Source organism: Stenella coeruleoalba, assembly GCF_951394435.1.
Source record: "Stenella coeruleoalba genome assembly, chromosome: 6".
In the NCBI taxonomy this organism is placed as follows: Eukaryota; Metazoa; Chordata; class Mammalia; order Artiodactyla; family Delphinidae; genus Stenella; species Stenella coeruleoalba.
The window spans coordinates 93,782,001-93,803,795 of NC_137151.1; the positions used below are offsets into that span (position 1 = coordinate 93,782,001).

Consider the following 21,795-nt stretch of genomic DNA (forward strand, 5'->3'; position numbering starts at 1 on the left):
AAGTATCTTTTCTGACCATAACACTATAAGACTAGATATCAATTACAGGAGAAAAAACTGTAAAAAATACAAACACATGGAGGTTAAACAATATGCCACGAAATAACCAAGAGATCACTGAAGAAATCAAAGAGGAAATAAAAAAATACCTAGAAACAAATGACAATGAAAACACGATGACACTACACCAAAAGCAGTTCTAAGAGGGAAGTTTACAGCAATACAATCCTACCTCAAGAAACAAGAAATATCTCAAATAAACAACCTAAACTTACACCTAAAACAACGAGAGAAAGAACAAAAAAAAACCCCAAAGTTAGCAGAAGGAAAGATATCATAAAGATCAGAACAGAAATAAATGAAAAAGAAATGAAGGAAACAATTGCAAAGATCAATAAAACTAAAAGCTGGTTCTTTGAGAAGATAAACAAAATTGATAAACCATTAGCCAGACTCATCAAGAAAAACAGGGAGAGGACTCAAATCAGTAAAATTAGAAATGAAAAAGGAGAAGTAACAACTGACACTGCAGAAATACAAAGGATCATGAGAGATTACTACAAGCAACTATATGCCAATAAAATGGACAACCTGGAAGAAATGGACAAATTCTTAGAAAAGCACAACCTTCTGAGACTGAACCTGGAAGCAACAGAAAATATAAACAGACCAATCAGAAGCACTGAAATTGAAACTGTGATTAAAAATCTTCCAACAAACAAAAGCCCAGGACCAGATGGCTTCACAGGCGAATTCCATCAAACATTTAGAGAAGAGCTAACACCTATCCTTCTCAAACTCTTCCAAAATATAGCAGAGGGAGGAACACCCCCAAACTCATTCTACGAGGCCACCAACACCTTAATGCCAAAACCAGACAAAGATGTCACAAAAAAAGAAAACTCCAGGCCAATGTCACTGATGAACATAGATGCAAAAATCCTCAACAAAATACTAGCAAACAGAATCCAGCAGCACATTAAAGGATCATACACCATGATCAAGTGGGGTTTATCCCAGGAATGCAAGAACTCTTCAATATACGCAAAGCAATCAATGTGATACAACATATTAACAAACTGAAGAATAAAAACCATATGATAATCTCAATGGATGCAGAAAAAGCTTTTGACAAAATTCAACACCCATTTATGATAAAAACTCTCCAGAAAGTAGGCACAGAGGGAACCTACCTCAACATAATAAAGGCCGTATATGACAAACCCATAGCCAACATCGTTCTCAATGGTGGAAAACTGAAACCATTTCCTCTAGATCAGGAAGAAGACAAGGTTGCCCACTCTCACCACTATTATTCAACATAGTTTTGGAAGTTTTAGCCACAGCAATCAGAGGGAAGAAAAAGAAATAAAAGGAATCCAAATCAGAAAAGAAGTAAAACTATCACTCTTCGCAGATGACATGATACTATACATAGAGAATCCTAAAGATGCAACCAGAAAACTACTAGAGCTAATCAATGAACTTGGTAAAGTAGCAGGATACAAAATTAGCGCACAGAAATCTTGCATTCCTATATACTAACGATGAAAAATCTGAAAGAAAAATTAAGGAAACAATCCCATTTACCACTGCAACAAAGAGAATAAAATACCTAGGAATAAACCTACCTAAGGAGACAGAAGACCTGTATGCAGAAAACTATAAGACACTGATGAAAGAAATTAAAGATGATAGAAACAGATGGAGAGGTATACCATGTTCTTGGATTGGAAGAATCAACATTGTGAAAATGACTCTACTACCCAAAGTAATCTACTGATTCAATGCAATCCCTATCAAACTACCACTGGCATTTTTCACAGAACTAGAACAAAAAATTTCACAATTTGTATGGCAACACAAAAGACCCCGAATAGCCAAAACAATCTTGAGAAAGAAAAACGGAGCTGGAGGAATCAGGCTCCCTGACTTCAGACTATACTACAAAGCTACAGTAATCAAGACAGTATGGTACTGGCACAAAAACAGAAATATAGATCAGTGCAACAGGATAGAAAGCCCACAGATAAACCCACGCACATATGGTCACCTTATCTTTGATAAAGGAGGCAAGAATATACAACAGAGAAAAGACACCCTCTTCAATAAGTGGTGCTGGAAAAACTGGATAGCTACATGTAAAAGAAGGAAATTAGAACACTCCCTAACACCACACACAAAAATAAACTCAAGATGGATTAAAGATCTAAATGAAAGGCCAGACACTATAAACATAGGCAGAACACTCTATGAAATAAATCATAGCAAGATCCTTTTCGACCCACTTCCTAGAGAAATGGAAATAAAAACAAAAATAAACAAATGGGACCTAATGAAACTTCAAAGCTTTTGCACAGCAAAGGAAACCATAAACAAAATGTAAAGACAACCCTCAGAATGGGAGAAAATATTTGCAAATGAAGCAACTGACAAAGGATTAATCTCCAAAATATACAAGCAGCTCATGCAGCTCAATATCAAAAAAACAAACGACCCAATCCAAAAATGGGCAGAAGACCTAAACAGACATTTCTCCAAAGAAGATAGACAGATGGCCAACAAACACATGAAAGGATGCTCAACATCACTAATCACTAGAGAAATGCAAATCAAAACTACAATGAGGTATCACCTCACTTGGGTCAGAATGGTCATCATCAAAAAATCTACAAACAACAAATGCTGGACAGGGTGTGGCGAAAAGGGAACCAGCAATTCTCCTTCTGTTATATATCTGAAGGAAACTAAATCACTATCTCAAAAGAATATCTGCACCCCCATGTTCACTGCAGCATATGTACAATAGCCAAGACATGGAGACAATCTAATTGTAAATGGACAGATATATAGATAAAGAAAATATGGTGTGTGTGTGTATATATGTAATGTATGTGTATATATAGTAATGTGTATACATACAATTATATACACATATGTATAAGTATATGTACGTAAGTGTATACATACACATATATATACACACGCATATATATACACATACATACACACAATAGGATATCATTCAGTCATTAAAAAAAGGAAATCCTGGGACTTCCCTGGTGGTCCAGTAGTTAAGACTCCACGCTTCCAATGCAGGGGGCCTGGGTTCAATCCCTGGTTGGGCAACTCCCGCATGCCGCGCAGCACGATCAAAAAAAAAAAAAACAGAAAAAAGAAAGGAAGGAAATCCTGCCATTTGTGACAACATGTATGCATCTTGCGGGCATTATGCTAAGTGAAATAAGTCAGACAGAGCAAGACAAATGCTGTATAATATCATACTTGTGGAATCTAAACAAACAAAAAAGAACCCAGTAACTGAACTCATAGATACAGAAAGATTGATGGTTGCCAGAGGCAGGGGTTGGGGGGTGGGCAAAAATCGTGAAGGTGGTCAAAAGGTACAAGCTTCCAGTTATAAGATAAAATCCTGCGATATGATGTACAGCAATGGTAACTATAGTTAATAATCCAGTATTGTATATTTGAAAGTTGTTGAGAGAGCAGATACAGAAAGTTCTCATCAAAAGAAAAATATGTAACTATGTGTGGTGATGGATGTTAACTTGTGGTAATAATTTTGCAATATAACATATATCTAATCATTATGTTGTACACCTTTAACTAATTCAGTCTTACATTTTAATTATATCTCAATAAAACAATCGTCTGTTATTATATAGCTTTCAAATAAAATGTGTAATTCATTTTTTAAAAAGTACTAAAAAAGAGAGTTCGACTTGCAGACGAAGGCGGCAGCCACGCACCGCATCCACCCCTCCTGCAAGCCCGCAAGGCGGTGCGCCCAGCCCGCCCGCCCTACCCGCCGCCTGTGTTCGTTCGCCTGAGGAAGCCAGCCAAGAGTTCACTGATGCACCCATTCCAGTGGTGTAATGGGTTTTTCTGCGGCCTGGGACTGGTGAGCACCAACAAGTCCTGCTCGATGCCACCCATCAGTTTCCAAGACCTTCCCCTCAACATCTACATGGTCATCTTCAGCACAGACATCTTTGTCTTCATACTCAGTCTCATCTTCTGCTGCTATTTTATCAGCAAACTCTGGAACCAGGCACAGAGCAAACGATATGGATATAAAGTTGTGATGCTTAAAGGTGACGCCAAGAAGTTACAGTTATATGGGCAGACCTGTACAGTCTGTCTGGAAGACTCCAAGGGGAAGGATGAGCAGGGTGTGCTCTCATGCCAACATGCCATTCACCACAAGTGTCTGGTGAAGTGGCTGGAAGTACGCTGTGTCTGCCCCATGTGTAACAAGTCCATTGCTGGTCCCTCAGAGGCCACCCAGAGCATCGGGATCCTATTGGATAAGCTGGTGTGAGTGCTGCCTCCATACCAAGGCCTGGGGAAGACCTCTAGCCTCATGGGTGCCTGGTCCTTCCGCAAAGCCGCAGTGAACAAGACTGGTGGGTGGTGATGGGCGTGCTCACCTTGAGGGGCAGGGGTGCAGGTCTGGTCTTCCAGCATCAGGGTGAGACTAGACTTGCCCACCTCTCTGCTTCCTGAAGCCTTCTTCCCTGCTACTCAGTTTTGATGGACTTGCCCATCAGGAACACTGTATCCTGGTACTGGACTATCTGCCTGCCTTGTCCCTGCTCTGGGAAAAGAAATCCATTCCTATTTGGCCAAGAACTTAGAGCTCACTCCCTTGACGGTTATGCTGAGGAGGACAAGCTGCCCTGACCTAGAAGAAGGGATGAGGTGGGCTCTGCCCCACTTGTGACCTCCCCACCCCCTCCCCACTCCTTCCAGAGGAAGGTTAGAAGGGAAGCAAAGATGGAGGAACCAAGTGCCTCCAGTGGAAGCGAGGGAGGCTCTGTAGGAAATCGGGAAGAACAGAGATGAACAGAAGAAAAGTCAATGTTTACATGGGACCTATGGAAACAAAGGCTGGCTGGCCGGCCTGCTGACTACAGGTGGGTAGAGGGCAGCCCCCTCCCCCTCCTAGATCTGAGGTGCTATCCGTTCCCTGTTCTTTGGTTGATCTCAGAGCTTCCTATTCCTTGTTGGGGTTTGAGTATCCACCGTCCCAGAGGAAGGGCTTGGTCTACACTCAAATGGATTCCCAGGGTTTTTTCTAAAGGAGCAAAAAGGGGCCTGGGGATGGGGATGTCTGAATATTAAGGTCACAGTGGACACTCTCTTCCCCTTTGTAAATAGTATTTTTATACTTCACCCTCACCATCTCAGGCTTTATACATGCAATCCCTCAAATGGAAGGGGTAGGGGTTTTCTGTTCCTCCTCCAAGTGGGTGAGGGTGGGAAAAAGGTATGTATTTAAAGAAAATTAAATTTAATAACAAGTTTCTCTAAAAAAAAAAAAGTACTAAAAGAAATTCATATTAGAAAAACAAGATAATGGGTCCATAATGGAACAAAAAATTCAGTGTTGTGCAACTAATAAGGAAAAAAGAGAAACATAAGTTTCCAAACACTAGAAAGAATTCACCCAATTTCACAGTACACCTACTTACATGGCATAATAAACTCCTGTGAGAAGTTGCACCATAAATTCGGGATCCAATACTATTCGACCACAGAGTTCTTTCCAGTGTTTTTCATGTTGCCGTGGAAACCCACTCACACAAACCCTAGGAAAATACATTATTTATCACATGTGATTTCCTGATACATTAAATAAAACATTTTTGTTTCCATAAATTCACTTATTCAACAACTCATTTCTCAAATATTTTTTGAGTACTTGCTATGTGTCAGTCACTATCCTGGGCCCATGCATACAGTTGTAAACAGGCAAAAAGATAAAAATAAAATCTGTGCCCTCATAAAACATACATTCTAGTGTACTAAATCAATAAAAGTAATAACTTTTCTCAAATAGGTATCTCTTTCATAATCATCCTTCTCCCTCTTCACAAAAGAAATGCATAACTTTCATACATCCCAAATTGAATTAGGATGGAATTAGTGGAAGATACAGAAATCTCCAAACAAATAACCAAAGTATCATAAACAATTCTGTTTTCCATCTCATTAAGAGATGCTTCCAGAAAAGTTACCCTTAATAATTATCAAAAACTGTTATGTACTTCTATTATTTTAAGAAATTAATTTATTAGAATAATTGTAATGGTGAGTTCAGAAGAAATTTTTTAGTGTTTCGTGCATTATGGTCAGGAAATATTTTTAAATTTTTAATTTATGCATTTTTTTTGGTAGCAGAGACGTATAATTAGGAGATCAATAAAAGATCTGTAAGTATAATATGGCACGATATTAGGATAAAATTATGTGGATAAAGTGGAACAGAAATTCAATTTTAAGGAGATAAAGAATGTTAGACTATTAAAAGCTTGTTCATTTATTCCACACATGGGATGAGGGTGGTTATCAATCAGATCACTGTGTATTTACATTATATACATTTAAAATAGTGATCAACAATTATTTATTATGTCAATATTTACCTACTGGAAATCATATAATTTACAACTATTTAAAACAGAATAAAAAATTTAAATGTTAACTTAAAAGTGTACAAAGGCTACACAGTTTTTCGAAATTCCTTAGGGGATATGTGAATAAAATTCTGAGGACTACTAAACTCTATCATCACTTTTTTTTTTTTTTTTTTGCGGTACACGGGCCTCTCACTGTTGTGGCCTCTCCCGTTGCGGATCACAGGCTCCAGACGCGCAGGCCCAGTGGCCATGGCTCATGGGCCCAGCCACTCCGCGGCATGTGGGATCCTCCCAGACCGGGGCTCGAACCCGTGTCCCCTGCATCGGCAGGCGGACTCTCAACCACTGCGCCACCAGGGAAGCCCCCACTTTTGTTATTAAGAAACTCTATTTCATGCCACAGTAATGTTACCAATTAGAGATATGGCAGATTTGTTTTAATGAGCCCAAAAATAGTCATTTATAAATAAATTTATCTGTAGATAGGCAGCAAGTGCTTAAACAGTATACTCTCTTGATAACAGTATCTAGGTTAGAGACAAGAATTTTTTTTTTTTTTTTTTTTTTTGCGGTACGCGGGCCTTTCACTGTTGTGGCCTCTCCCGTTGCAGAGCACAGGCTCCGGACGCGCAGGCTCAGCGGCCATGGCTCACGGACCTAGCCGCTCCGCGGCATGTGGGATCTTCCCGGACCGGGGCACGAACCCGTGTCCCCTGCATCGGCAGGCGGACTCTCAACCACTGCGTCACCAGGGAAGCCCGAGACAAGAATTTTGTTAGTCATTAATCATGTTATTACAGGCAAGTGAACTTTAAGATAATCTATAAATCAATCTCACAGCTAATTTAGATCGGCCTTCCTCCATTTAGCAAAACTGAGTTTTGGTCTCTTCCCAATAATACAACAGCATGAACTTGTGCAAAGCATTTGCACAAGGCAGACTCTTTGGAGGGTGGGGTCAGGGGCCCTGATCCCTATGATCCCTCCTTCCTGGTGTTCACACCCTTGTGTCATCCTCTCCTCTTGAGTGTGGGTGGAACCTGTGATTTGCTTGTAACAAGGCAAAGGTGATAGGATTCTCATGCATACATGTACACATTATGTGATTATATTATGTAAGAAGAACTGACCACTGGCCTTCAGCAGACAGTCAACAAGAAAATGAAGCCCGTCCTACAACTATAGGAACTGAATTTTGCCAAGAGAAGTGTATAATTCCTCAAATGAACCGCAGGTAAGACTGCAACTCCAGCCAACATCTTAACTGCAGCTTGTAATACCCTAAGCAGAGGGTCCACCTAAATGATACCTAGACTCCTAACCCCAAGAAACTGAAATAATAAATGCATACTATTTTAAGCTACTAAATTCTGGTGTAATTTGTTATGAGGCAATAGAAAAACTAAAATAGCATTTAACTTTTGTGGGGGCTTAGTTTCCTCAAATGAAAATCAACTGGGCAGGATAAACTGAGTGTTCCTTCTATAATTAAAATTCTGCTCCTCTGTCTCCAAACTCATTTATATTAATTTTTTTTTCAACAGTGGAAATTTCAAATTTCAGCTCGGGTTTGTCCAAATTATTAGAAATTCTGATTTAGTAAAGATTAGAATATACAAATACAAATGAGACATACACATAATTAATGTCACTGCTAATCTTATCCAAAGCAGACAGTTATTTGTGAGATATATAAAGGAAAAAGTTCATGTTTCTTACGACTTTCTCTACATAGAGAACTATTTATTCAAATCACTCAAAGTGATTTATAAAAATTGGCATCCAGGCAGTGACTAGGTATATCACTAAACCACCCTAAACCTAAAACATCTTGGCTTAGCTCAATGTTGAGCTAGAAAATGCTTCTTTAGTAACTGAAATATTTTCAAGAAATCATGATGCATGAGGGATGATAGGATTCCTATAGGAATGTAAGTTCCCTGAGTTTTGTTTACTGCTATATCACCAGAAGTTAGAACAGTGCCTACCAGAGAGAATGTGCTCAATAAGTATGTGTGAAGGTTAATGATAATTATTCTTCTTACCTGGAGCCCATTCGGCAAAGAGACTGGTAAGATGAAGCAGGCATATACACAATAGCAGAATTATAACATAACATGAGAAAACTCAGGACTTCAAACCTAGAAAAAACAAAAACAAGGAAAAAGGATTACGATTATTTCTACTTAGAGACTGTAGTAAATGATTTCTTCGTTTGATGGTTATAACAACAATGCCTTAATATTGACCTTCATAATTTCTCAATCAGATTGCTGTAATATCCTCCTCAATAATTTCCCTATTTCCATTTGCCTTATTAAAGGTCACAGCTCTTGCTGCTATCTATATTTTCTTCCTCAGGAAAACCCCCATCATGCTTGAACAGATGACTCCTCTATGCTACATTAATCCACTATTCCTATTGACTGCATGATAAAGCCCAAACTCATCATGGCATACAAAGTCCTTTAAAATCCACCCTCAACCTACCTCTCCACCCTTACTTCCCTCTACTGTCTACCACATACACCACACTACATCAGTCTTATACCATTCCATGAATATGCCATAACCTTTCATAATTCCTTGCTTTTATGGATGCTACCCTTTCTTATTAGAACACACTTTTCACTTGGGAAACTCCTGCTAAGGTTTCAAATCCTGGCCCAAACTTTAATCTCAGACATAAAGCCATTCTTAATTCTTCTAACTAAAACAAACAAACACTGTTCCCTTTATCTGTGTAGCTCTAATACAGCATTTATCCCACTAAATCAACTCTGTCTTTACCTCTGTTTTATCTATTTAGTAATAAGCAACTTTAGGACACAGACCCTGATTTATTCATCTCTAACTCTAGTGTCCAGCATAGTGTTTAATACATTATTACTGCTCAATTAATTTTTATTGAATGAATAAATGAATGCTTTCCTAATCTTTAAGAAAGTGGCTCCTAAGCCTGGATGCACATTATAGTTATTTAAGGACATTTTGGAATAATATATTCCTGTGTCTCAACCCAGACTGACCCAATTAGAATCTCTGAGGGCAGGACCCAGGAACGTTGTTTGTCTAAAAAGCTTCCCATAGGTGGTGAAGAGTATATGGAAACTCACTGTACTATTTTTGAAACAAAAAAGCCAGAAATTATTTCAAAATGAAAAGGTAAAAAGTGAGTTGAAAGTCTGACGTGGAAGCAGGCACATCTTCAGATCCTTTCTCCTTCTCTATGCTGCTAGGTTTATTGAAGATTTATTTTCTGAAATTGAAGATTTATTTTCTGAAAGGATAAAAGAGAAATTTCTACCTGGGAACCACCAGGCACAATTATGATTTGGGGTCAGGGCGGGGGGTGGGGGAGGAAGGGAAGACACTGAAAATAGAAAACTTAAGTGAAATAGGTCTTATTGGATATTGAGACCTCAAGTCCTCCTTCCCCATGTGGTCACAGAACGCTAGCAGCAAGCCCTCTGGTTAAGAGACTAGAAGAGTTTTCTTTGGGGAATTTGACCAACCTAAGAGGAAAGACTTAACGATATGGACTTGGGAAGTTCCCCAGCTGGATGGCCCAGTGAGAACTTGTGAAGTTCACTGTCAATTAGCCCTACCAACATGGTCATAGCTTCTCATTTTTTTTATTCCCCTACTTTTAAACATAAGCGGGAAAAAAGGATTACCAGACACCTGAGGAACTTCACTAACATGAAAATGAGATCAAAATAAAGAAATGGGGGGTGGTGGGGGCACAATTTGGAGGACACAGAGAACACAGAACAGGAAAAAATAAAGCTAATTATCATTAATATTCTAAAAGATGAGATGTTGTTTCAAAAAATAAAAAAAACAAAAACACCAAAAAGGATCTATTTTAAAAGACCATTCAGAAAACAAGAACACCTTTTAGATATACAAAATATGATGACAGAAATTAAAAATTCAAGAAAAGGATTGGTGGATGAAGTTGAGGAAATACCACAGAAAGTGAAGCAAAAGGAAAAAGATATGGTGAATGGAAGAGGAAAGAGGACCACAATAGGAGTTCCCACATTCAAATAATAAAAGCTCCAGAAGAAAGATAATAAAAGACAAGATAGATAAAAGACAAATAGTAAAAGACCAGATAAAATGGGGAGCCTAAACTAATTAACAAAAATAATTCAAGAAAATTCCCAGTCTGAAGGACATGAGTTTCTAAATAGAAAAGGTCCACATAGTGCTCAGCACAAAGGAGAAAATAAACCCACACCAAGAAATACCACCATGGAATTTCAGAATACTAAGAACAAAGAATGAGGATATAGGGTGCAGGAAACAGTGGATCCATCCACAGAGGAAAAAGACAAAGAGAATTCCCAGGATAAGAGTGAGGGGAGATCCCAAGATAATGTGTACACCAGGCAAAGAGGGCAACACAGTCCAGATTGGAGTAAGTCAAAAGGTTCTGAGATAAAACTGAGAAAATAACTGGTGTAAATGAAGTCTTGGAAGGCTATGTAGAAAACTGATAGAAAATTTGCAGGGTTGAATTACAAAGCACATAGTAAACAAAGAAAACAAAAGGCCAACGATGAACTTCAAGGAAAACAAAAAGATATGCAGGAAAGGAAAAGTAATAAACTAATCACAAAGCCCAGCCTGAATAGCTCTGATGAACAATGATCATTCATAATGATGAGAAATCTAAATAATGAGTTCCCCATAATTACAACATAAGATAGGACAATGAGAGAGGTAACAACCTAAATTTTTATCTTTCCTAGAGATAAGTTATTAGATAATGCCCCAAAGTGAAACATTAAAAAGCAGTAAATTACTCAAAGAAGTGGAGGTAAATATTAAAAGCAAGATTTCTCAACCTCAGCACTATTGGCATTTGGGGCTAGATAAGTCTTTGCTGTGGGGGGCTGGCCCAGGCATGGCAGGATGTTGAGCAGCATCCCTGACCTTTACACTTGAGATGCCTGTAGCAGTCCTCCCTCCCACTCAGTTGTGACAACCAAACAAGTCTCCAGACATTGCCAAATGTTCCCTGGGGGGCAGAAGTGCCCTGGCTGAAAACCACTGGTTAAAAGTTGTTACATCTGGGAAGGGAGAAGTGGAAGGGAGAGGGAGCTGGAGATTGCAGTTCTTCTTAATAAGCTCTGTAGGATTAATGCATATTTAACTGAAAAAAAAAAGGGTGTGTGTGTATGCGTATTACTGATACAGTCAGCTATACAAAAAAGTAAAATATACAGCAAAGACAAAACAATAGCACAATAATGAGATACCAATTGTCATACCCACTAGGATGGATATAATCAAAAAGATGGAAAATAAGTATTGGTGAGGATGCTGAGAAACTGGAACTATCATACACTGCTGGTGAGAATGCAAAATGGTATACCACTCTGGAAAACAATATGACAGTTCCTCAGAAAGTTAAGTATTAAGTTAAATACCATATAGGGACTTCCCTGGTGGTCCAGTGGTTAAGACACTGCACTTCCACTGAAGCGGGCACGGGTTCGATCCCTGGTGAGGGAAGTTCCTCATGCCATGTGGTGGAGCCAAAAAATAAAAATAAAATAAAAATAAAATAAAGTAAAATAAAATGAAATAAATACCATATAACCCAGCAATTCTACTAGGTATATGCTCAAAAGAACTGAAAATGTTTACACAAAAACTTGTAAACAAACAAATGTTGACAGCAGTATTATTCATAAATATTCCAAAACTGGAAATAACCCAAATATCCATCAATTGATGGATGGATGGATAAACAAAATGTATATTGTCATAATGGAATATTATTCAGTCATACAAAGGAACTACACACTACCACATAAACGAAACTTGAAAACATGTTAAGAAACCAGACACCACAAAAGGCCACATACTGTATAATTCCACTTATATGAAATGTCTAAAATATACAAAACCATAGAGATAGAAAGTGAGATACATGGTGGCCAGGGGCTGGGGAGAAAGGAAAGGGGAGTTCTTTTTAGTGTGATGAAAACATCCTGGAATTAGCTAGTGGTGGTGGATGCACAAGCTTGTGAATACACTAAATATCACTGAATTGTATACTGTAAAGGGGTGAATTTTATGGTATGTGAATTATATCTTAATTTAAAATAAATTTAAAAGTCAGTAATTAACTTAAAATGTACAAGTATAAAACACAGTGCAGTTTCCTCAATATTTAAAAAACTCTCGGGGAATTCCCTGGCGGTCCAGTGGTTAAGATTCCGTGCTTCCACTACAGAGGGCACGGGTTCAATCCCTGGCTGGGGAACTAAGATCCCGCAAGCCTCTCGGTGCAAACAAACAAACAAAATAAATAAATAAACAAATAAAATCCTTGCCAATCACTAGAAAAAAAAACACACAGTTCAATAAAAAATATGAAAAAAAAAGGAAATATGGACATAGCACATGAATATGCAGTTCACAGGTCAAGAAAAAATACTTAATGAATTAACATATTAAAAGCATTCAAGCCTAGTCATAATTAAAGGAATGCTAAGTAAAATAATGTGACATCAATTTTTAATGTTCAGATTGGCAAAGATTAAAAAATTTGAAAATATCCAGTACTGGGGGTTAGTATGAGGAAAGAGGCACTCCCAAACTACTTGTAGGAGATTCAATTAGTCCTTGGTTTTGGGGAGGGTAATTTGGCAATACTAACTCAAACTGAAAAAGCAGACATTCTTTAGCACAGCAATTTCACTGTTAGGAATTTATTTTACAGATACTTTGGTGCTCCCATGCAAATATTTATACAAAAAATATTGTGTTCCTTTTAGAGTGTTTAAAAAAACTGGAAAAAATCTAAATTTTAGTCAGAATGAGAGTGGTTAAAAACTGATAGTATGGGCACTTCCCTGGTGGCCCAGTGGTTAAGACTCCACGCTTCCACTGCAGGGGGTGCGGGCTCAATCCCTGGTGGGGGAAACTAAAATCTCGCATGCCACGTGGCATGGCCAAAAAAAAAAAAAAAAGCAAGTTGTACAACATGTAGAAATGAATCCAGTGTGTATGTTTAAGGCTGAATATATGCTTTTGCATGCATGAAAATTTTCTGGAAGGACACATAAAAAACTGCTAATAATTTAACTACTGAGAGTAGAAATGGGTGGTTAGAGGGAAGAGGACATATACTTTTCTCTTTGTACTCTTGCCTATTTTTACTTTATACTCTGTTCTATTTTAAATGTACCACAAGTATATATTGTTATACTTAAAAAAATTAAAATGAGAAAACAAAAAAGGAATCAGGTAACCAGATGATTTATGCAAACTAGTCTGCAAACAGTACTTATGAACCACTATTCTAATATACATTTTCTATTATTAAATGATTTGAGTACCCCAATATAACTGTATAGAAAAAAATTAAGTTGTTACTTTAAGTTGGGATAAGGCCTTCTCCAGGTGTTATACAGCACCCTGCTGGCTAATAAAGAACAATCACTAAAGCTGAATTCCAATATGTTAGGAAACAAGGGAAGCCACTGTGTTTTCTATCATATGTGTAATATTGGAAAGACCCTTAAGAAGAACTGGAATTCCAGACTGAAGCACTTGATCAAAGGTCAATAATTTAGAAATCTGCTTGATCCTATAGTCCTTCCATAACTCTAATATTATAACCAATAAGATAAGAGTACTATTTTACTATGAACATAAAATATTATATAACAAATAATAGTATCGGGACTTCCTCGGTGGTACAGTGGCTAAGACTCTGCACTCCTAATGCAGGGGGCCTGGGTTTGATCCCTAGTCAGGAAACTAATCCCACATGCCACAACTAAGAGTTCACATGCCGCAACTAAAGATCCCCACATGCCACGACGAAGATCCCAAAGATCCCGCAGGCCGCAACTAAGACCCAGTACAGCCAAATAAATAAATAAACAAACATTTTGTAAAAAAGAATAATAATAACAGTATCACTAACATATATTATGTTCCAGGCACTGTGCTAAGCATGTTTTAAGCATCGTCTCATTTACTGCTCACAATAACCATGCAGGGCAATGTATGGTAAAAAATTTGGCCTTGCCCAAAGAAAGTTTTAGCCTTTGCCCTCAGCTTCTGGGAAGTAACCTATGTCATACCTGATAAGTTGTTTAGAGTGGAGGCTGGTGACACAGGCTCTCTTTGTTGGTAATGGCTAGATTGAAAGGCTATAAGACTGCGATGATTGATAGGATTAAGGTGAAAGTTTGGGTGAACTTTATGTGAAGTGACTGTGTCTCGTTTACCTGAATGCATTATGGGAACAGATACTGTGTCTGTGTCTGAGGAACACTTCCCCTATCTAGTATTGTAAAACAGAAGCCATGTAAATCCATCCATCCTTCCTCTAATATTAATAGAACATGCTAAACTGGGATCAATAAGATTGTCCAAGCCTACAAGGTCATTAATTTGCTGAACAACAGCCCTGTGTGGAATACAGACTTGAGCTTATGGTAGAAGCCAGTAAGTGCCACCTAGCAACAACTTCTGGGATTTGGGACCAGAAAATCTCCATTTGAGAGACAACCTGCTTACCAATGGGTATGAAGTGAGACTGCCCCCATGACTGAAACATAAAATAATCCTGAAATGTGAAATACCCATAATATCTTGGGTAATGTCAGAAAAACACCAGAAAAGTTCCATAATAAGTGCCAGAAGAGTTCCATTATAAGTGCCAGAAGAGTTCCACAATAAGGTGCAAATGGTTTGTGCAGAAACATGCTACCAAGGGAATGGAAAGAAGTACTTATAGTACTCATAAGCAGGGAGGCAGGAAACCTCTTTTTCCCTAGGGCCAACTTTGGCACCACCTGACAATCTGCCAGATTCTATCTATCACCTAGATGGGCCCCTGTGAACAACTCTCTATTGATCAACAAAGAGCTGCTACGTTTATGGATGAGTATTTCACTGCTATGATGTATTTCACTAGTATGACATATTTAACTTTTGTCTTTTATCACACCAAACCTGAACCAAAGTAATTGTAGATAACTATTAAGCATAAATTAACAATTTTTACTGTCTGCAGTTTTTTTTTTGTTTTGTTTTGTTTTTTGCGGTACACGGGCCCCTCACTGTTGTGGCCTCTCCTGTTGCAGAGCACAGGCTCCAGATGCGCAGGCTCAGCGGCCATGGCTCACGGGCCCAGCTGCTCTGCGGCATGTGGGATCTTCCCGGACCGGGGCACTAATCCGTGTCCCCTGCATCGGCAGGCGGACTCTCAACCACTGCGCCACCAGGGAAGCCCTACTGTCTACAGTTTTGACCATTACCGGTTTTGTGCAGTGAATGTTTCCCTCTGTGGATGCAGATCACTGTAAACAACCCTGATGAGATCATGCTGACACAATGCCCCTTCTGTCAAAGCCATGGATCCAATTGTTGAGGGCTACAAAAACAAGGTAAAGTATGAGACTGTGTCTCTAAAATGAAGTAAAAATCTATATCATGTGAGGATATTTAATCCTGTCTCAACAAAAGACAGTTTCAGACCATTTCTTCCATTTCAAAACCTCTTCCATTTTTCTATTATATACATTCTACAGCTCCTTTTAAAAAGTATTTATACAATATATAAAACTAAAAATGCAGTGCTTTGTTTTTTGAAATATTATGGACTGAATCTATATTTAGGACAGAATAAGAAAAGTCGCTGAAAAGAATAAAGGCTACAAATGAATCAACTTTAATTTGTTTGTTTCCAGAACTCAGAGCACTCTTGGGGACTATGCATTCAAACCTGGAGATCTTTCTAACTTCAGGAAGGTTGGTGCTCTCATTAATCTCATTCCACACTGAAGAAAGCAAGGTGCAGAGAGTTATAATTATGGAACACAAACAAGAATACTATGATCAAATGTCTCTTTAATAGTGACATAATTGATTTCATGTTTCTAAAGTTAGAAGAACCATCCATTTGTAAACTTTTCACTACCCTCCATTTTATTTTGTAACTTGATACATGGAACACAGTTAAAATCTATTACTCAGAAATGTTCTATGCTAAAATCAGCCCTGGTTAAATAGGAGGCATTCTATTTTCAACACAAAACAAAGCCCCAGGAGAATTAATTAAGAAAATAAATAGTTGCACAGAGCTATGAGGCAACTGGATACTGTTTGTTGGTAAGAAAATGGATTTCAATTTTTACACTACTGGTAAAGTTTCTTTAAGCACTTTCCTCAAGTTTATGCACTGAAGGCCACTACAGACAAGAAGCTTGCTTCAAAGCCTATGTCCTTAAAGAGAGCAGGCAGAAGGAGTTCAGCTCAACAGGAGGCATCTACCTATATAATTATCAGTGTTGTCACAATCTTCAACCAAACAAATATAAGCAAAAATCAGAAGTGTAATTATTTTCCTAAAAAATAATGAAAATAAATCAATCTAACATAGATGATTTCTAATTAATATGGAAGACAAAAAAATTAAAAGAAGATTTTTGAAAATATTTTTGAAAAAAAAAAGGCCAAAAATGATACTGGTAAAAGAATGAAAAAGAAATAAACCAGAACTAGAGGAAAATTTTCCATTAATTACATTCTCTCTCCCTTGACAACAGCTCAGCTTTATATCACTAATAACAAACATCTCCATTAAGAAACAAATCAGTAAAGATGTGTTAGGAATATTTATCTCTAGTAAGAAATTGACTTTTACTCAACATAATTTTTAAAAATTCTACCTTTCCAGTCTTACTTACCTCATGGTATATTGAAGGCTTGGATAAGGAAGGGATAGTAAAAGACAGAACTTTATTGTTCCCATCTTTATCAGCAATTTCCTATGGTTAAAATAAAATAGAGATAATGAAATAATCACAGGACTATATTAAAAGAAATAATAATTACTTTCTTAACAAATATATCACTGGCAATTGAGGAGAATGTTTAGAAATAGTAATATATAAAAATATTATTACCCTAGTATTTCTTTTCTAACCTATTAGCAGATTTTGTACACTTTGGTAGTTGAGTTATCCTTTGAGAGACACTGAAAGATATAATACTACAATCAATCAAATACACCATGACAACAAAGACATGAAGTAGGTGCACAAATTTCATGATAAATTTACATACAGGCTAGGGAGATTACAAGTGATCAGATCTTTTAGTTGAAACATGACTGAATTTAAAAGATTAAAATCACTGCTCGCTTCGGCAGCACATATACTAAAATTGTAATGATACAGAGAAGATTAGCATGGCCCCTGCACACGGATGACACACAAATTCGTGAAGTGTTCCATATTTTTGGAATGGGAGAAAATATTTGCAAGTGATGCGACAGACAAGGGCTTAATCTCCAAAATATACAAACAGCTCATATAACTCAACAACAACAAAAACAACCCAATCGAAAAACGTGTAGAAGACCTTAATAGACATTTCTCCAAAGAAGACATACAGATGGCCAGTAGGCACATGAAAAGATGCTCAACATCATTAATTATTAGAGAAATTCAAATCAAAACTATGAGATACCACCTCACACTGGTCGGAATGGCCATCATTAAAAAGTCTATAAATAACAAATGCTGGAGAGGTTGTGGAGAAAAGGGAACCCTCCTACACTGTTGGTAGGAAGGTAAGTTGGTATAGCCACCACGGAAAACAGTATGGAGGTTCCTCAGAAAGCTAAAGGTAGAATCACCACATAAAAAATTAAAATGAAAGGTTTTAGCCAAGAAATCCACACTTATTAAAATATGAAACACAGGGCTTCCCTGGTGGCACAGTGGTTAAGAATCTGCCTGCCAATGCAGGGGACACAGGTTCGAGCCCTGGTCAGGGAAGATCCCACATGCCATGGAGCAATTAAGCCCGTGAGCCACAACTACTGAAGCCTGTGCACCTAGAGCCCATGCTCCGCAACAGGAGAAGCCACCGAAATGTGAAACCCGCACACCTCAACGAAGAGTAGCCCCCGCTCACCACAACTAGAGAAAGCCTGCGTGCAGCAAAAATAAATAAATTCATAGGAAAAAAAAAAAAGGAAAAACACTGTTGTAACACAGGATGAATCTTAACTAAAAGAAAATCTTACAATTATTCAGCAATAAATTAATGACCTGAAATAAGCTACATATTAACATAATTAATAGTAGTCCAAGTGATTAATCATAAGTCCATACTTAAGTGGTTTTTACTGACTACAAAAACATTCCTGTGATTTTTAAAAGCACTTTATCTTTCACAGAAAAGGTCAACAGCATCTATTTCTACAGTCTCTGGCACCGCCAATCTTCTACAGGTATCAATAAAAATCTGCCTACAGACTTCCCTGGTGGTGCGGTGGTTGGGAATCCACCTGCCAATGCAGGGGACACGGGTTCAAGCCCAGGTCTGGGAAGATCCCACATGCCGCGGAGCAACTAAGCCGGTGCGCCATAGCTACTGAGCCTGCGCTCTAGAGCCCATGAGCCACAAATACTGAGCCCATGCACCACAAATACTGAGCCCATGCACCACAAATACTGAAGCCCACATGCCTAGAGCCCGTGCTCCACAGCAAGAGAAGCCACCGTAATGAGAAGTCCACGCACCACCAACGAAGAGTAGCCCCCTCTTGCCGCAACTAGAGAAAGCCTGCAGGCAGCAAGGAAAACCCAGTGCAGCACTCCCCACCAAAAGAATAGATATGAGATCCTATTAAAAAAAAAAAAAAGATCTAATAATGTTTAAAAAAAAAAAACTGCCTACAGACGCCAGCAATTAGAGAGGTGAAATGCTCCTCCTGCATCACTCCTTTTCTGTACTGTCTTTAGCCTGTTTCTTTTAAAACTCATATTAGTATACATAACTGGCATAAAATATAGACAGAGAAGACTGCCCTAGAAGGAAGGCAGTCAGAGAGAGACTGAGTAGTTGCACAGCATAAGAGGAAGAAACAACAGGAAAAAAACCCAACTATCATCACCAAGACACAAACCCAAAAGAACTTCCCTATAGGGCTAGTTTGGGGGTTTAATATGTCACAGGAGAGTACCAATTACATGTGAACAATGGCCATACCTCTAATTTTGGCAGGAAAATGGTTTAAAAATCCCTAGAAAGATCATTTAACTACTCTGTAGGCAAAATAGTTACCACCACATCTGGGCCACTGTGCCTCAGAGAACATCTATGCTAAGATGAATGGGCCTGATTTAAGTTAGGCAATAAAATTTTAATTTTTACTCCTAAATTTCAAATTAAGCCAAATACTTTTTATTTATATCTGTGTATACATCTGTGGAGAAGGGTGTTATGAAATTTTTTTAAGTTGAGGGCAATATAAAACTCTCTCTTGGGCTACTGAAGCAAGGGAGAAATGCTGGAGTGAGAAAAGAAGAACAAAAGAGAAATTAATATATAAAAGAAATCCAGTGTGGTAAGAAAAATCGAGAACCACAGAGAAGAGAGAACACCGGTATCAAGGGAATTAAAAGAAGACAGAAACCTGATGTTACATTTCTGATATATAATTGAGCATTTTTAAAACAGTACACTATTTTTTTTTTTTTTTTTTTTTTTGCGGTACACGGGCCTCTTACTGCTGTGGTCTCTCCCGTTGCGGAGCACAGGCTCCAGACGCACAGGCTCCGCGGCCATGGCTCACGGGCCCAGCTGCTCTGCGGCACGTGGGATCCTCTTGGACCAGGGCACGAACCCGTGTCCCCTGCATTGGCAGGTGGACTCTCAACCACTGCGCCACCAGGGAAGCCCAAAACAGTACACTATTTTTGAGATACCAAAAGATAATTAAACCATAGCACCAACAAGTACTGTCAAGAACTTGTCAGGCATCCCACTATACAAAATTTTTTGCTTCATTTGTCCCACTACTGAATTTTATTACATTAAACAAGACAAATGATAGCTTAATGTCAAACATAATCTAAAACACTAAACTCAATTTTTAAATCAACATTTACTAAGTGCCTTGCTAAGCACTAGAAACACAGTGATATGTGAAACAAATTTCCTACTTTAAAAGAAAAAATCAGGCAAGGTAGCAAAATAAAGAATTTTATACCTACACCAGCTTTTCATTAAAAAAACCCATCTTTAATTATGGTATAACTATTACTACTACTATTTATAATAATAGTGGTAAACATTAGATAAACACCTCAGGAAACATGTTGGGTTCTTCTAATTGCTTTCAATCCTACTAACAATGTTTTATTTCTGTTTTACAGGACGAGGCAACTGAAGTCAAGATATTAAGTAACTTGCTTAAATTTAAAACAGCCAGTAAATGACAGTACCTGATTTTAAACAAAATACAAGTGATTCCACAGGCCAGGCTCCGTCCTTCAGATTCTAGTGATGGAAATGTTTTTTAATGATTTTTTTTAAGGGATAATACTTAGAGGAATGAGCACTGGTGCAGAAGAATATTTATTTTTTGTGAGATTCAATGTTTTGTGAGGTACTTTGGTTGAGGTACCTCTCAACTACAAACTTAACTTTAATATATGGAGCATCTGTTTACAGGGAATACACAGAATATAAGAATTCAAAGGGCAGGAATTTCAATACCAATGTTCTAAACTGGGCACCAGGAGGAAAAAAAAAAACAACAGAATAATAACATTTAAGGTATTTAAGAATTCCTTAGAAGAAAAAGTTTCATAAATAATGTATCAAATACATAATGTTTTATCAAATGATTAAAAATAAATTAAAAATATTAAATGCAAGACATTCATAAATATCAATCAAATAAAATAATTAGAAAAATAAGCCATAAAATATTAATAATGCTATCAATTATAAGTTTCACCTACTTTATAAAATGCATTACCAGCAATTACTTATTAATTACTGTACTCAATTACTGTACTCAATTTAGTTAATTCAAATAAGTTATTCAAGAGACATTTAAATTTATTTTCCTCTAAATATTCTTCAAGTATTACTTCAGAGGACTTTAAAAAATACTTAAAATTTCCCAAACTATCATTTTCCACTTACCAAATTGTAAATTCCTAAAAGTAGTGCTTCAATGCAACCATTACTCTGTCTGTCTCGGCTAACTGTAAGCCGTAAATAAACCCACATCAATTCTGGCAAGAACTGCAGTGTGAACCTCTTAAGTCGAACTTCAGAGCTACGGTAGAGCTCAAACAGCTGGTGGCAGACAGGCTCCAGGAGCTAAGAAGAAAATAAAGTGCATCAGTTATTTCCATTCTTTTGGCTGTAACTGTAATTTTTTTTTAGGCACATATACTTGTATAATATTTTTAAAATAAATTCTCAACATTAATTTTTGCTTATTCTGAATCAATGCAACCAGAACCTCAATCTCTATTTAATAACTCAGAGACTACACATTAAA

The 21,795-nt window shown here is 37.6% G+C and overlaps 2 protein-coding genes across 6 annotated transcripts in view; one reads left to right on the forward strand and one right to left on the reverse strand.

The window, feature by feature from the left end:
• The window catches only part of HYCC2 (hyccin PI4KA lipid kinase complex subunit 2), a 73,600-nt gene that overhangs the window by 19,314 nt on the left and 32,491 nt on the right, over positions 1-21,795 (reverse strand). For all 5 annotated transcript variants that reach the window (XM_079925039.1, XM_079925040.1, XM_079925037.1 and 2 more), the window contains 5 exons: positions 21,432-21,611; positions 17,171-17,251; positions 15,740-15,855; positions 8,489-8,584; positions 5,496-5,612 (listed from right to left, as the gene is read on the reverse strand). In XM_079925039.1, the coding sequence (XP_079781165.1) occupies positions 5,496-5,612; positions 8,489-8,584; positions 15,740-15,855; positions 17,171-17,251; positions 21,432-21,611 (590 nt within the window). The remainder of the gene's footprint in view (positions 1-5,495; positions 5,613-8,488; positions 8,585-15,739; positions 15,856-17,170; positions 17,252-21,431; positions 21,612-21,795) is intronic.
• On the forward strand, positions 609-5,474 carry LOC307188227 (RING finger protein 122-like). Its single transcript, XM_079925042.1, has one exon. It carries the CDS (start codon positions 3,875-3,877, stop codon positions 4,340-4,342), a length of 468 nt encoding a protein of 155 aa, XP_079781168.1. The 5' UTR covers positions 609-3,874; the 3' UTR covers positions 4,343-5,474.

Excerpts from the sequence above, each read along its gene's own strand:
- LOC307188227 (XM_079925042.1), top strand. The coding sequence starts at position 3,875 with ATGCACCCATTCCAGTGGTGTAATGGGTTTTTCTGCGGCCTGGGACTG.